The sequence below is a fragment of the Physella acuta genome, unplaced genomic scaffold, assembly GCF_028476545.2.
Source record: "Physella acuta isolate Inbredline_101_S28 unplaced genomic scaffold, ASM2847654v3 ptg001768l, whole genome shotgun sequence".
Taxonomy (NCBI): Eukaryota; Metazoa; Mollusca; class Gastropoda; family Physidae; genus Physella; species Physella acuta.
In genome coordinates, this window is record NW_026733278.1 from 257,501 (window position 1) to 272,685 (window position 15,185).

Here is a 15,185-nt window from a genome sequence, read left to right on the forward strand (position 1 = left end):
AGGCTGTTTATTAAAGATAGTCAAAGGGTCAAACCACGCCCATGACGTATTGGTCTTCTTTAAATAGTCTAAAAGGGCTGACCATAAAGTTCATTTCAAAATTGTTTTGTACTAAGTAAATAAAAAGAAATGGTTTCTCATAATTATAATTTAAATAAGATATACCAAAAAAATGACATTTAATTTTTTTTTTTAAACCGTAAGAATATAACAAACACGGAAACCATTACACTCGTAAAGCTTCTGTATTTTATTTACTTTTGACGGACTTGACGTATCTGAAGTTTCACAATTTTCTATGGGCATAAAATCAAATTTTTTTTTTTTTAAATGAGCTTTTTTTTTTGTTGTTGTTGTTTTTTTACATTTAAAAAAAATAGATGAAAAAAAGTATTTTAGCTTTTTATGCTTTAAAAAGAGTTAGGATATGATAAAACTTAAGCTAAATGAGAAAGTTGAGTAAGGATTTGTGTGTGACTGCATACACGATGTTAGTATTAGCTCCGTACACACACTATCAATTGTAAGAACGGCTTCTCGTCAAACCCTTACTGAACATTGACACTGTGAGATAGAAACACCACTAAAACCTTGTAAGACAACACTCAAAGATGATTAAAATCGTATGCTTTCACAAAAGCTCTTGACAATTATCAGTTCAAACCAGACTGGCGTCTCGCTCTCTCGTCCTATTTCATAAAGGAAGTATAAAAATCAGTTTTTTTATGAACACGTGCTAAGAGGGTTTTGAGTGATATATTTAAAGCAGCATTTATTTTTGTATTGTCATAAAATGTGAAAAAAAAATTTACTTTGAATTTTTTTTTTTTTTTTTTTTTTTTTTTTTTTTTTTTTGAAATGCATTATCCCCTTTCGTCATGGCCTTAGGACTTTAGTTCAATAAATTATCCCATTTATGGAAAATGATATCGTATACCAAGTTTCATCTCCTTCGGTCAAATATTATGGAAATTATTATATGTGTACAAAAATGTACAACGCGTCACAATAGAGTAAAATGCTAGTAACCCCTCAAACAGAGTGTTGTTTTGTTTTGTTTTCCGGATGTAAAACCTAACATTTACAATAACTCTCGAACATATTGCAGTCATAATTACAGGGTTACTTCCCTTAGACCGCACATTCTACTCTCGAACAATTGTTTTTATTTGGGTTTTTTTTTTTTATAATTTAAAATTTAAAATTATTATGAAATATTTTTTATTAAACAAATAATATTTTTTAATCAAGCTGTGGCTAAGCCTCGCTGTTGATCTGTCCTTAGTTTTACACGGAGGGCTGTTTTAGTCAGGAATTTGTAACACAATTTTAGTCAACACTTATGAGTACAGTTTTTTAAGCGTACGCGCAATAACATTGAGTATTTTTTTTTTCATCGTGATTTTGTTTGTGTGTGTGTTGGTGTATGTGTCACTGTGTGTGTTTATAAACTAAGTTCATTATTGGCAGGGTGCATGTAATGTACCTTGACCCACTTACATAGAATGTGATATGGCTAGGTTAAGTTACCCATACTATGACCCACTTTCGTAATTATGATGTGATATGGCCAGTTAAAATAACCCATACCATGACCCACTTACATAGAATGTGATATGGCCAGTTCAGTGGCGGAACTAGAAAAAAAGTGCCACCCCGCAAAAAAAAATTCTAGGCCCCTATATATATATATATATATATATATATATATATATATATATATATATATATATATATATATATATATATATATATATATATATATATATATATATGTATATATATATGTATATATATATACGTATATATATACATATATATATATATGTATATATATATATATATATATATATATATATATATACATATATATATATATATATATATACATATATATATATATATATATATATATATATATATATATATATATATATATGTGTGTGTGTGTGTGTGTGTGTGTGTGTGTGTGTGTGTGTGTGTGTGTGTGTGTGTGTGTGTGTGTATAATTTCTAGGGCCCCATATATACAAACACAGAATACAAACATTGGATACTCATTTCAGGCCTGATCGGGTTTTGAAAAGAAAATGTTTTTTTTCAATTTAAACAAATTACAACATGTCATGTGTATGAGTGCATTAGTCTGTTTAAATTTTTAATTAAATTTGGAAGTAGTTTATTAAATGTTTGCTGTATTACTGCCAACCCTCTACTTAATAGCGGTTCAAAGAATATAAAACGTTTAAGCTTTGTATTGGTAATGGTTTGTCGTGTTATGTTTATTTTTATTGTTTAAATATATTTCCTTTTCATGCTATGTCATTCTTTAGTATGTATTTTTTAAATAAAATAATTAAGAGAAGTAATTGCTTTTTCATTTTTTTTTTATTACAAATACATTAAAAGGAGCTTATGAGCATCCCTATTTAACTATTTAAAAAAGGGAAATAAGACATGGAAGTGTTTTGTACGTTTGCCTATCTTTCACACTACAGCTCAGGCATATATTTTTTAACGCAACAGCATGTGTTAGCTACTGTATACCACCACTACAGTAGTAGATCTGTTTGTTATTTACAAAAAGCATTTAACGTCAAGTCAAAAATGCAAGAAAATTATTTAATAAAAAAGTTTTTGTGGTCGGCTATGGGCCCCTAAATGGCGCAGCCCCCCCCCCCCCCCCCGCATTGCGGGGTCTGGCGGCACTGTAGTTCCGCCCCTGCTTCCTAGTGTTGTGGGAACTTTTAAACGACTGTCTGTGGGGGTCAACCTGCTCATATGTGATGCGCTCAGGATGACACTGCCGCCGGTTGATTCAAGTAGTAGCCTCATCCGCTTATGCAGGATCACGGGGCGCTAAATCACATATTTTCGTTAGGAGTCCCCACTCCAATATGTACAAATGTTAGGCCTATGACAGAAACCTTTGCGGGGCTCTACTCAACAGCTTCCCACGTTTTCATGGCGATTGGGTGAATGATGCAGTAATGCATAATAGACAGAAAAAATGTTTTTCACATGTACAACTGTATGTGGCCAGGTCACGCGTTGGATAACCTTCTGATTTAGGGGAGGGGGCGACTAACAAAAAGCCAGACCCCTTACACATCCCCACCTCAATGACGTCATTTATAAATAGTAATTTACTATTAATGATGTAATGTTCAATTAATTCTAAACGTTCTAATTAATTTCTAAATAATTATATAAAGAATAATCTTACCCGCCCTGTTTTGTGAATTAGATGTGCCTAATACTGTGAAAGTAAATTAATATCAGTGTCTAGTGTCTGACCAAATGTGCTGAAGTGGTGAATCGTACGGTTAGGAAGTACTTCATAAACGATACATTTATCTCCTCGATATTTGCGAGGTTGAGAAAGAGTGATGGGATGGGGGTCGGCTCGGGAAAAAACTTAAAAGAGACAACAAAACGCCTTGATCTATGTACGTCAGCATCGCACATAGTAAAACTTACTCAGGTGAGATAATTCCAAGTATAGGCCTTAAAAGTTTACTATGATATTTATTGTAAAAGCAAAAACAAGTAAACTGAAGTTTCAAGTATTATATTATTTTTTATTATTTTTAGGATACAAGATAGTACAGGATACAAATTCAACCACTATCACAAACACATATTAAGATTGAAAAATGTACAATGGATTTCGGGTCCCTTACCAATGCCGCAAAGAAGAACCGCGCATCATGAAAGCCCACTTTATATGTAGCGGCTTTTCGTTCTATGGACTTTGTTTTTTTTTTAAAGAATTTTGCCGGCGACAGCGTGTGTTTGATTGTAGAGAAATAGAACTCGGCCTTGACGATGGTTAAAAAATACAACTATAAATAACTGTTTTAAATATGTAACAAATTTGACGACAATTTTTGAACCCCCTTTTTTGTCCCCATACACTGCCCCATCCGCCACAGCACACTTTGGAGGATCGGTCAAACAGTTACTTGTCCTCTATTTAGCTATCAAAGGGGGGGGGCAATGAGTCAAAGAAGTCATTCAAATTTGAAGAGTTGCCTATATTTTACACTGCAGTTTGTGTAATGGATTGTATCTTTTGCGGAAGAGCGTGGTATAGTGACTGTAAAATAAAGATAATCGTACCGCAGCTACAGTGTTTTTCTTTTATTAAGGCAAAAATGCACGAAAATTAAATTCAAAATTTTTAAAAATAGTTATTTTGGTCAGCCGTGGGCCCCTAAACGGCTTGCACCCCCCCCCCTCCCGCATTGCGGGGTCTTGCGGCACTGTAGTTCCGCCCCTGTTCATCGGGTAAATGAACAACTACTGACTAGTGTCTTTAACAAAATGTGCAGAAGTGGTCGGTTTACAGTTCAGTAGTTCATAGACGGTTCGTTAATCTTATTCTAAGAGTAAGGGTGTGGTGAGGGGTAGAGGTGAGGGGTAGGGGTGAGGGGGGAGAGTTGGGAAGGTTCAAGGGAAGGGGGCAAGAAAGCGCCGATAAACATCTACATCAATAGTGCCGACTTTTTCCGGTCGTCTAGAAGACCAGGATAGTCGCCGCAACATTTCCCCAGCCCGATTTCAAAGCGTGCCGGCACAGTCAAATTTCAGATGCTTCGCCGACGGGAGATAACTTAAACTTTTACAAGTTAATTGATACAATTGTTACAGTAAAAATGAACGCAATTATCAATGTATGAGATCGAAATAAATAATTATATTTTTGTAGAATTCAGGCCAGTAGATATGTATTTTAAAAATGCAAACAACATAACAATGCTTTTTTGTTCTCCTAATCGACGCCACTAAAAAGAACGGTAGCAGTAGCGTACGCAGGGGGGAGCAGGGGGAGCAGCGGCTCCCCCTCTGGCCATTTTCAGCCAAGTGGCGCCTTTTTGGAAACTTTATATATATATATATATATATATATATATATATATATATATATATATATATATATATATATATATATATATATATATATATATATATATATATATAGTTTCCATGTATATAGAACGTGCTAAAAATTCGGCGCCTTTTTTTGCTCATTTCGCTCCCCCTACAACGAAAACCTGGATACGCCTCTGAACGGTAGGCTATGTTTTTAAAGTTGTCTATATGTCTCTCGAGCTATAGTCTGTGCATTTTTCTCAAAGACGTTTGCCGACTATCATGTTTGTTTGTAACTGTAGAAGAAAGATAACTCGACCTTCACCTAATTTTCTTTTTTTTTAATTTTTTTAAAAATAATTTAGCCAGGATTTTTGGGGCGCCAATCGGTCTGGGCCCCCCGCGGGGTCTGGCGGCACTGTAGTTCCGCCCCTGCCCATACTGTGACCCACTTATATACAATGTGATATTGCCTGTTTAAGTTACCTATACTATGAACCTTATAAACGATTTGATATGGCCAGTTTTAGTTACCCATACCGTTACCCACTTACATAAATTATGCTTTGACTTGAACCTCTTAAATTCCGCGTACTATGACCCAATTATTTAAAACCTGTACTAAGACCAGCGTACATAACCCGCGCTATGACGCCTGTATGAACTGTGTTGTGATGGTTATAACGCAAGATTTAACCGTCTGAACCGGCCTGTGAAATAACCTTATACACAAAACCACAGTTATAGCGTAGGCCTACTAAGTTCACCTGGTAACCTTCAAAACGTTTACGGTAAAACCACGACTGATTTATTTTTTTCTTTTAAATGTATTAAGACTGCTTAAACGAACGAGATTTTTGGTAACGCTTGAGTTGTAGTGCCTAAAGTGTGCGGTTATGGGTTCCCAAACTATGGGACGAGGCACCTATGGAGGTTGATAAGGGTTTTATGTGGGGGGGGGGGGGCGCAAACTACGTTAGTAAAGTAAAAAATATATTCACTACTAAAAGTGGTGTTAAATGCTATATGTATTTTTTAAATATTGTATCGGGGTCGCGGAGTTTTTGTAAAGGGGGGTCGGCACACAAAAAGTTGGGGGACCCGTGATCTAGATTGTAGATTCTAGGTTGTTGTTGGCAGTGCAGTTACAACGTGGGAGTTGATTAAAGTGGAAGTTTTTCATGGCTAGTATGGTCAAACGTCAGTGCTAGTTGGTTGGATAAATCAGTTTGTAGTGTTTCTTGATACGTGTCTATAAGTGTTGCTACAATTGATGTTTTGATAGATGAGCTAGCCGTGGGAATACAAGTGTTGTTACAATAGATTTCTTTATACATGAGCTAGCTGTGGGACTACTATAATTACTATTGACGAACAATATTCAAGCAAAATAGTTTTAGCATTAAGAACCAACACTAATCGTTGTTAATACTCTATTCAAAGCAAACAAACATGTTTATTTTCTACTTTTTGTTGGCTGCCGTGTTGTTTTATGTGTTCATCAAGAAAAGAAAAGCACTAACAGAATACAACAAAACCTTCGCGAAATTTCCAATTTCTACCAAGTTTCGGTGGATCACGGGGACACTGCACGACGTAAGTTTACTTAATTTTGTTTTATTCAAGAGCGTAGCTTGGGGGGGGGGCTGTGGGGCGTCTGCCTCAGGCGCTGAACCCTTAGACGGGTAATAACGATGTAAAAACTTTATTGTGTTCTTGTTATGTAGCAAGTATAAATGGATTTGTTATGTATTTTAAATAATACTATAAAAATACTTTTCTATTTTGCTTTTTCTTCAATCGTAAATGTAATATTTAATGATCTTTAAGGTAAAGAACGCAATAAGAACCATTGTTTTTCTAATCTAAACCTGCTGTATGTGACAAAAGACAAATCTAAAAATCTAAAAATCTATTCAGGACTAGGGTCGAGAAATTCAATCAGTCATTGTTTTGTTTGTTTTTGTTTTTTTGTTTTTTTGGTGGTTTTTTTTTTGGTGGTTTTTTATATTTTTTTTTTATTTTTATTTTTTTTATTATTACTATTATAGTTAAACTAAATAAAATATAGGTCACTAAAACAGTAAAATTACAAAACAATGCTAATGTTTCAACAAAATTTTGAACAGTTGTCATTAAATCTGATAATGATATTAGTTCTCTTATAGTTATTGAACCTTCTCTTCTTGGTATTCTTTGCCTCGCAGTTCCCGGGATTAAACGAAGAGGGCTTGGAATATTTATTGGAGAGAGTGAAGAAAAACTGCTACTGCCATTTTGAATGGTTTGGTCCAGTAACACCCGTCTTGTTTGTCTACCACCCTGAGTCTGTACGTCCTGTGTTCAAATCTTCAGGTAGGTTTATGGTGAATAAATCAATTTTAGTGAATACCTAACGTTGTAACTTCGTAAAACAGTCAGATCTTTGGTGAATATACTTAAGGGGGTAGGCTCCAGAAAATTCAAAGTTCTTAACCAATAGGTTTTATTAGAAATATTTCTTTTTAATTTTCAAAACTTGGTATGGCGAAAAATTTTTAAAAACAATGCAAAATTTAACGGTATTTCACCATACCTTTGTTTTATAAAATTTGAAATAATATTATATTTCTAACGGGTTTTCTATTTAAAAAACTAGCCAGCTGACTCTATTAGTGTTAGAAAAAGAAGGGTCAATGAATATATGGCCAATATATATGTTAGTAGATGAAATTTTAGAACTCCACAAAAGGTTATTTTTCCAAGATGGCCGCTGTTGCCATGGCAACCATATTTTCGGAAAGAGACTCATGCAAATATTTTCCCTAAGGTACCTTAACTAATACATAAACAAATAAATGAAAAAGGCTCATTTTTTCCCCTCGTTTTTTATCTCCGGAGACTACCCACTTAACGATGTTACTTTGTCAAAATGTAAGGTTTGAAAGTTGTGATGGTGTCAATTAAAATGTAACCACTGTTTAAGCGAAGAGTGTGGGCTTACCTGGTTTGTAGGTGTGTAGCTGTATAGGTGTGTAGGTGTGCAGGTGTGCAGGTGTATATGCAGGTACGTGTGTAGCTGTATATGTATGTAGGTGTGAAGCTGTATATGTATGTAGGTGTGTAGGTGTGCAGGTGTATATGTATGTAGGTGTGTAGCTGTATATTATGTAGATGTGTAGGTGTGTAGCTGTATATGTATGTAGGTGTGTAGCTGTATATGTATGTAGGTGTGTAGGTGTGTAGCAGACTGGCCTCCTTTCGAATGAAACGCTTGTTATAAAATCTGTCTCGTATAAGAATGTGTGTCCCAAGAGATTTTTTTCTGGCCTTAGTTCACCAGATTCAACGAACCATAACATAAAATAGGTCAGGTGGAACAAATTGAGGGCCAACGTACTGGTTTTAAACATGTTAACCGTGACCTATGTAATGACTCGTTCAGCCAAGTGGAAAAAAATAGAAATGAATCGGAAGAAATTTCGTGACTTGAAAAAATGCGATGGGGCAAACACATATAGAGTTTTGTTTGTGAGAATGAGAGTCTGGTGGAGAAATGGATGGCAAGAAATAAAGAGGAATCCTTGTGGTCGTGTCGGTAACGCTCATGGTTGCAAAGCTGAAAAGTCCTGAGTTTGAGCTACAGGGTATTTATTTGTGGTTTGATAGATGGATACAGAACCAATCTAAGAGAGATAACTCCAAAACCAAGCAACTGCTGTCTTGAAGGTTGTTCTTGGATAGAAGATAGGCAAATCTGCAAGAAAACCACCGACAGCTCAACAAACGAGGGAAAATATCAAATTAATTTAATAAGACATCGCGTTTTAGCGACATTCGCCGTTAAGGGGTTAAAAGAACAAAAAATGATAGAATCGTTTAGAGTTAACGGAAATACTGTAAATCAGGTTAAGGTATTATGTTCCGGAAACAAATACAAATTTACAAAGCATTTTTATTTATTTGTGTGTGTCTAAGTAAGTGTAATGAGCACATTCAAATGTTATTCAAAGAATATGTTGTCAATATAATGAGATGTGTTCTATTTTTACCAGCGGGAAAACCCCGTGGCTATTTTCTAGCGTCGGCTTACGATATGGGGATACGCTGGCTCGGAGAGGGGCTTCTCTTAACCAATGGTGACCGTTGGGCAAGAAATCGTCGTCTGCTGACTCCTGCCTTCCATTTCGACATACTCAAACCTTACTTGTCCATCTACCAAACATGTTCAGATATATTGATTGTGAGTATTTTGTGTGCATGTGCATGGTCGGGTATAAGCACACACACAAACACACTCAAATACATGCTCCGATGCAAAACAAATACACACACACGCATACAAGCACATACATAAACACACACATGCTTAGGTGTAAACACACACACCAACATGCACTCACAGAAACACACCATACAAAAACGCACACACACAAATACTTAAACACAAACAAGTTCGAGTAACATGTAATTGATGAATAGAATTATGGTTCTTAACCTGGGTTTGATCAAACCCCAAGGGTTCGGTGAGTAGGTCTCATGTGTTTGGCGGAGAACAAGATATTCACCCAACTCACAAGATTCACGGTAGGATTTTCTTTTTGCGGACGAAAGAACTTTTAAGAGGTGTTCGGGAAATGTATATATGAAACTGGTGGGGTTCGGTACCTCCATAAAATTTAAGAACCACTACTCATGGGTTACCGTGGTTACCGGGAGTCCAAACTAGCTGGTTATCTGGACATTGTTACAATGCCATTTTTTTAATTCTAGGAAAAATTAACAAAGCTGTGCAAGAAAGGGGAGCCAATCAATATTTACCCGTTGATTAATTTGGACGCATTGGATGTGATCCTGAGATGTGCTTTTTCATATGAGTCGAACTGTCAAATAGACAGGTGTGTATCCATACAACCAAATGACAGATATACTTGTTTACTTTTAAACACATGTTCAATATCGTAAAAAGGGTATTTCTTAATACACAATTAATCTACACATTTGTTAAATAAATCGTGTTTTTGTTAGTCTATCAAGTATGTTAATAAGACCTAATAATTTCAAATAGAAATTGGAAATTTCTTTATAACACTACCACCTTTTGTTTTTTGAAAATTTATGAGGTAGAGGCAAGAGTAAAAAAAATGTAAACGCAAATAAATATACAGAACAAAATGTGATTTCGAGAGAAATATTTGTTATGGAAGTTATTAAACATAATATTTATTAGAGAAAAGACCAGAGTTATTAAAAGATGTTTTATTTTACTTTGATAATTTTACGACAAATACTCATGCATGAAAAACTTTTAGTTATGCTTACAACATTTAAAACTCTAATCTTTACGCTTGTGATTTAAGCGGTAATTACATTTTTTTAAAACGAAAATAGATTTCCCTCTTCAAATTACATGAAACAATATTCGTGTTATTCGTAAGACGACAACTGCTATTCTACACTAACAAATGAACTGATATCACAAATATAATTGACATATTTTGAATAGATCCAACAACAACTACTCCACGCTCATAACAGACCTACAGAACTTATGGACAGCAAGATCGTTGTAAGTTGTGTCTTCTCATCTTTATATCATTGTACAATTTTTCTATTATTGTGTAGACTAGATAGCAGTTTATTCTAACATCAATTTGTCAAATAGATCAAATGTTATTTCATCTGAAAACTTTTCTGTCCGTTTTTTTTTTTTTTTTACGGATAACAATATTAATCAGAATACATTAGTATATTTGAATAATATTAATAACATTAATACGTGTTCGATGCAAAATCGCGTAAAAATTCAATAATCCCTTTCAGGAGTGTTATGCTTTGAGTTAAAAATTTATTTGAATAAATATCTACACAATAAAAAGTGTCTTCAATACTAGCGGCCATAAATCTAAACGTATAGGTTCAGGCTTTTTTTTATAAAATCACCGCCTTAACAATATATTTAACGCCATCTTTATTCATTTTAGCCCATTTTTTAGTAAAACATTCCAGATTATGTAAAGACTTCTATTTCATCATTTAAAATTAAATTACTTTCCCCAACACAGTTTGTAAAAATTCTTCGTTTAGTCTTATGCCCCTATACTCTAATATTACTATCCTAAAATCTATTTTCTAAGAACATCTATATAGCTTGTTGATAGACCTCTACTAAACTAATGAAAAATTACCAAACTCACTTTGTAGAAATCCCCACCATTTTATTGACCTCATCTACAAGTTTTCTGCTGATGGGAAAAAGTTTCATAAGCTTTGTGAAGCCGCTCATAAATTTGCAGAGGAAGTTATTGAAAAACGGAAACGACAATTGGTTAGTTATATAATATGTTTAGATCAAATGTCAATTAGTTGGCTAAAACAATTATTAAATCTTAAAATAAGTACATAATCATTTTCCATTGTTGCAGTCAAATAAGTTAAAGCTTGTTTTTATCTCAAAGACCGGACATTATATTTCATCTATAGTTTTGTCGTAGATACTCTCAAATCTCACACTGTATATAAAAACTACACTTGTTACAAATCTATTTCTCTGTTAAATTTTGAAACTATTTTTTTTCATGCCTTTCTCCACTGCACGTCACCATTTTAATAATATCAAACATTCGTCCTTGTGATCAAAATGTTATTATTTTTTTAAAGGACATGAAGCTAGAAGAAGTTTCAAAGAGAAAGATCAAGGATTTCTTAGATATTTTATTGATAGCACAGGACGAAGATGGAAAGGGGTTAAGTCCCTTGGAAATCAGAAACGAAGTGGACACATTTATGTTCGAAGGTAAACATGAAAATTACAATATAAAATATGTTTCATATAGGTGTTCGCACATTAGCTCAAATTATTATCAGCTGACCATTCTGGAAAAAAAATATTCAAATCCAGAGGAAGTCATATTTAAGCTTTAACATCATTTTTCATATATATATATATATATATATATATATATATATATATATATATATATATATATATATATATATATATATATGTATATCCAAGATTAGGTAATATGAATGGTGGGTGTATTATAAAAACCACAAGAAAAAACATATCAAAATTCTGATGCTAAATGAAAAAAAAAAATTCCATCGTGTTCAAGTTTGACAATGGATAACAAAAAAAAATTGCATAATGAATGCGAATCAGACAAATTCACACATTGGTTATTTTAAAGAGAATAAAATCAAGTACAGTACCCGTTCGAACCTGGCGATAAATGGGGTTGAAAAAGTGCAGTTTTTGAGGAATACTATGTTCAGTGCTATGCCCTGCCACCTTACCATTACTAAAGGTAATCAAGAACATATAAGACCCATGTAGATTAAGTGATTTCCTACAACAGCAATCCTGGGATCCGAATGACGCTGTTCTCTATAAACATAACTGGGATCAAAAATGTTCTCTTCTTTAGGCCACGACACCACCGCAAGTGGAATGACCTTTGCACTCTACGAGTTGGCCAAGCACCCGGAGTACCAGGAGAAGGTATACGAGGAGGTGGTCAGAGTTCTAGATGGTAGAGAACACTTGGAATGGTAAGTAAAGTTTATGTGTTTAATGCTTGGGACTATGGTGTTAGTCCGGTTCGGTATTCACCCTGCCCTCCGTCATTACCTCTAAGATGAAATACCCAATTTATCCACCCTTCATTGAAATAACATTTTATACTTATACCTATCGTTATCCTTACACATATTGATCTCCTTGTTCATAAACCAGGTTCCCTAACTGTAACTTTAAGAATAACGCTAAACATAAACTCTAAAGCTAAGCCCAAAGCTAAACTATGAACCTAAACCTAAATCTAAACCTAAACCTTAACCTAAACCTTAAACCTTAATCTTAACTTAAACCTTGTTCTAGAACCAATTTAGGTCGAGAGGGGTGTAATGTACATAGCGGTTGGCATTTTTTAGGGGTGGAGATATTCTGCTGCATTTTTTCAGCCATGATTATAAAAGATATGAGTCTACCTTTTGATATTTAAAATACTGTATCCCAACACAGGAACGACTTGCCTAAACTTGAGGTCACAACAAAATGTATAAAAGAAAGTCTTCGTCTTCACCCCGCAGTGCCGTACATAGAGAGAGAAACGGTGGAAGATTGTAGCATTAATGGACAGATACTACCTAAAGGTAAATATGACTGCACTGATCCTGCAGGTAAAACAAACAGGTAGCAACCTAGGAATAGTTGACAAAGTAGCTAGTTTTTTAAATTGTAATTGCTGCTCATTTTATGGACAAATATGGCTTAATATAAGTACGAGATCTTTACTATAAAATGTTATTTTATTCTTTTTAAACATGAGATTGGATTTCATTATATAGTAAAATTTCTTTAGTATTAAAAATGATGTTAAACAAAGACATATTTCTAAGTTTTAATACCGTTTATTAAGAAAGTTTATTTGTTAACGTAGCTATTTCTTATATATATATATATATATATATATATATATATATATATATATATATATATATATATATATATTAAAAGCCATTTTTGCTTTAGAATTATTTTAGTTGTGTTTTATTGCTGATTGGTGCTATTTTACAAAAACAAAAACCAATTGTTGATTCAATGCTAGGCAACCAAACGAGAAAAAAAAACAAAACCTACAAAAAACAAAACTTTAACTCTCCTCTAGGTACTCGTATTGCAATCCACATCTGGCTCCTTCATCATAACCCTCATATTTGGGAAAACCCTGAAGAGTTTAACCCAGAGCGGTTTAACCCTGATAACCAGGTTAAACTTGATCCGTTTCAGTTTGTGCCATTTGCTGCAGGCCCAAGGTAGAATAAATATTTTTGTTTCTTGCACATGAACTAATTTATCTTTAGTAAATTGGACTGAATAAGCATACCTTCTTGTAAATATTTAAAAATAAATTAATTAACCCACGAAAGAAAATAAATATGTCAATTAAATTAAAAAACACAAATTTAAACCTATTATTTTAAAACGATTGAGCCTAACGATATTTTACTTTTTTTCTGTACTTTACATTTTAATTTACTCCCATCCATATCTACGGAAACAAGCTCTTAATTTAGTATTTAGCAAGCTACATTGTTACTCTGTACTGTGAGAAAATTTATGGTCAAATAAAAATTTTGAAACTAAATTCAACTTATCAGTTCACATTATTTTTTTCACAGAAACTGTATTGGTCAAAATTTTGCAATGAATGAAATGAAAACAACTATTTGTAAAATAATCAAAAAGTAAGTACGGTTTTCTATAGTATATGCTTAACAACGCCAGTTTTAAATATTTTAAGAACAATTTTAAAACTTTCATCCATGATAATTAGGTTAATTTTTGTTTCTCTAATGAACTGTTTATTTTTATTTGTTAATGCTTAGAAATGAATGTCTAATTAAACAGCCTATTTTTTGAATTAAATTAGGGCTTCGAACTGGTAATACTCTTTTCTTATTAAATCAGTATAATCTTTGCCTGAAATAAAAATGGTTTAACTGATCTAGGTTTAAGCTTTCGGTGGATGCCAACAAAAAAGTTCGTAGACTCCCCGTTGTCACAATGCAGGCAGAAGGTGGAATGTTTCTCAACGTTACGTTACGGAAATAAATTGTGCAAATTAAAGATCAAAAATTTATATATTAAATTCATCGTAAATATATTGCCGCAGCACAGTGCGTACAGAGAGAGAGAGAGAGAGAGAGAGAGAGAGAGAGATCTTTCTGATATTCTGAAATGCAAACATATTTGTGTAAAGCCATTACTACTTGCAGTAGCATAATATTGTCCATGAATTCAAGATATGGAGTTATTGAGATTTATGCTTAGTTATTAATCTGTACGTATTAAAACTTTTTACCATTTCATTTGTTTTTGTTGAGTAAACCTATGCATACGAAAAAGAATTGATTTTACGTTAACAAAGCCACGTATATGCATACACACATGCACCCACATATAAATACATATTTGTACATATTGTTTTTCATGTTATATAAAAGATTATGAAAAACACTATAGCGTTATAAAAGCAGATTATTTTTAACTAAATTTTTGTGTTCATTAACCAGTTTTTTAAACATGGTCACTTCTTTTTATTCTAGTAAAAAAATAACATTGAAAACAATTTATTTATGTGCCATTATATTTTTGATGCAACTCGATATAAATAGAAAAAAATATCAAATAGTATATTACTGAGCTTACCAATAGCCGATTTAATAGTCGTCCAATTGACTGTGTTTTTTTTATTGTGCTCTCGCATAATAAGATTAAGTTAGTTCAGTTGCCAGTGATTACTCGAGGTAGGCATGCGGTGGTGG

The 15,185-nt window shown here is 33.4% G+C and overlaps 1 protein-coding gene across 1 annotated transcript; it reads left to right on the top strand.

Annotated features, from left to right (window-relative positions):
• The first annotated feature begins 5,654 nt into the window (after window positions 1–5,654).
• On the top strand, window positions 5,655–14,744 carry LOC131930400 (ultra-long-chain fatty acid omega-hydroxylase). Its single transcript, XM_059286860.1, has 13 exons — window positions 5,655–5,665; window positions 6,381–6,470; window positions 7,082–7,229; window positions 8,909–9,096; window positions 9,627–9,751; window positions 10,360–10,422; window positions 11,058–11,181; window positions 11,514–11,649; window positions 12,284–12,407; window positions 12,880–13,010; window positions 13,526–13,673; window positions 14,040–14,105; window positions 14,370–14,744. Exons 4-13 carry the CDS (start codon window positions 8,950–8,952, stop codon window positions 14,470–14,472), a joined length of 1,167 nt encoding a protein of 388 aa, XP_059142843.1. The 5' UTR covers window positions 5,655–5,665; window positions 6,381–6,470; window positions 7,082–7,229; window positions 8,909–8,949; the 3' UTR covers window positions 14,473–14,744.
• Window positions 14,745–15,185: the final 441 nt, after the last annotated feature.

Bases quoted from the DNA above. Each gene is read 5' to 3' on its own strand.
- LOC131930400 (XM_059286860.1), top strand. From the start codon at position 8,950: ATGGGGATACGCTGGCTCGGAGAGGGGCTTCTCTTAACCAATGGTGAC. The intron at 9,097-9,626 runs GTGAGTATTTTG...TTTTAATTCTAG, and splicing joins CATGTTCAGATATATTGATT to GAAAAATTAACAAAGCTGTG. The intron at 10,423-11,057 runs GTAAGTTGTGTC...CTCACTTTGTAG, and splicing joins TTATGGACAGCAAGATCGTT to AAATCCCCACCATTTTATTG.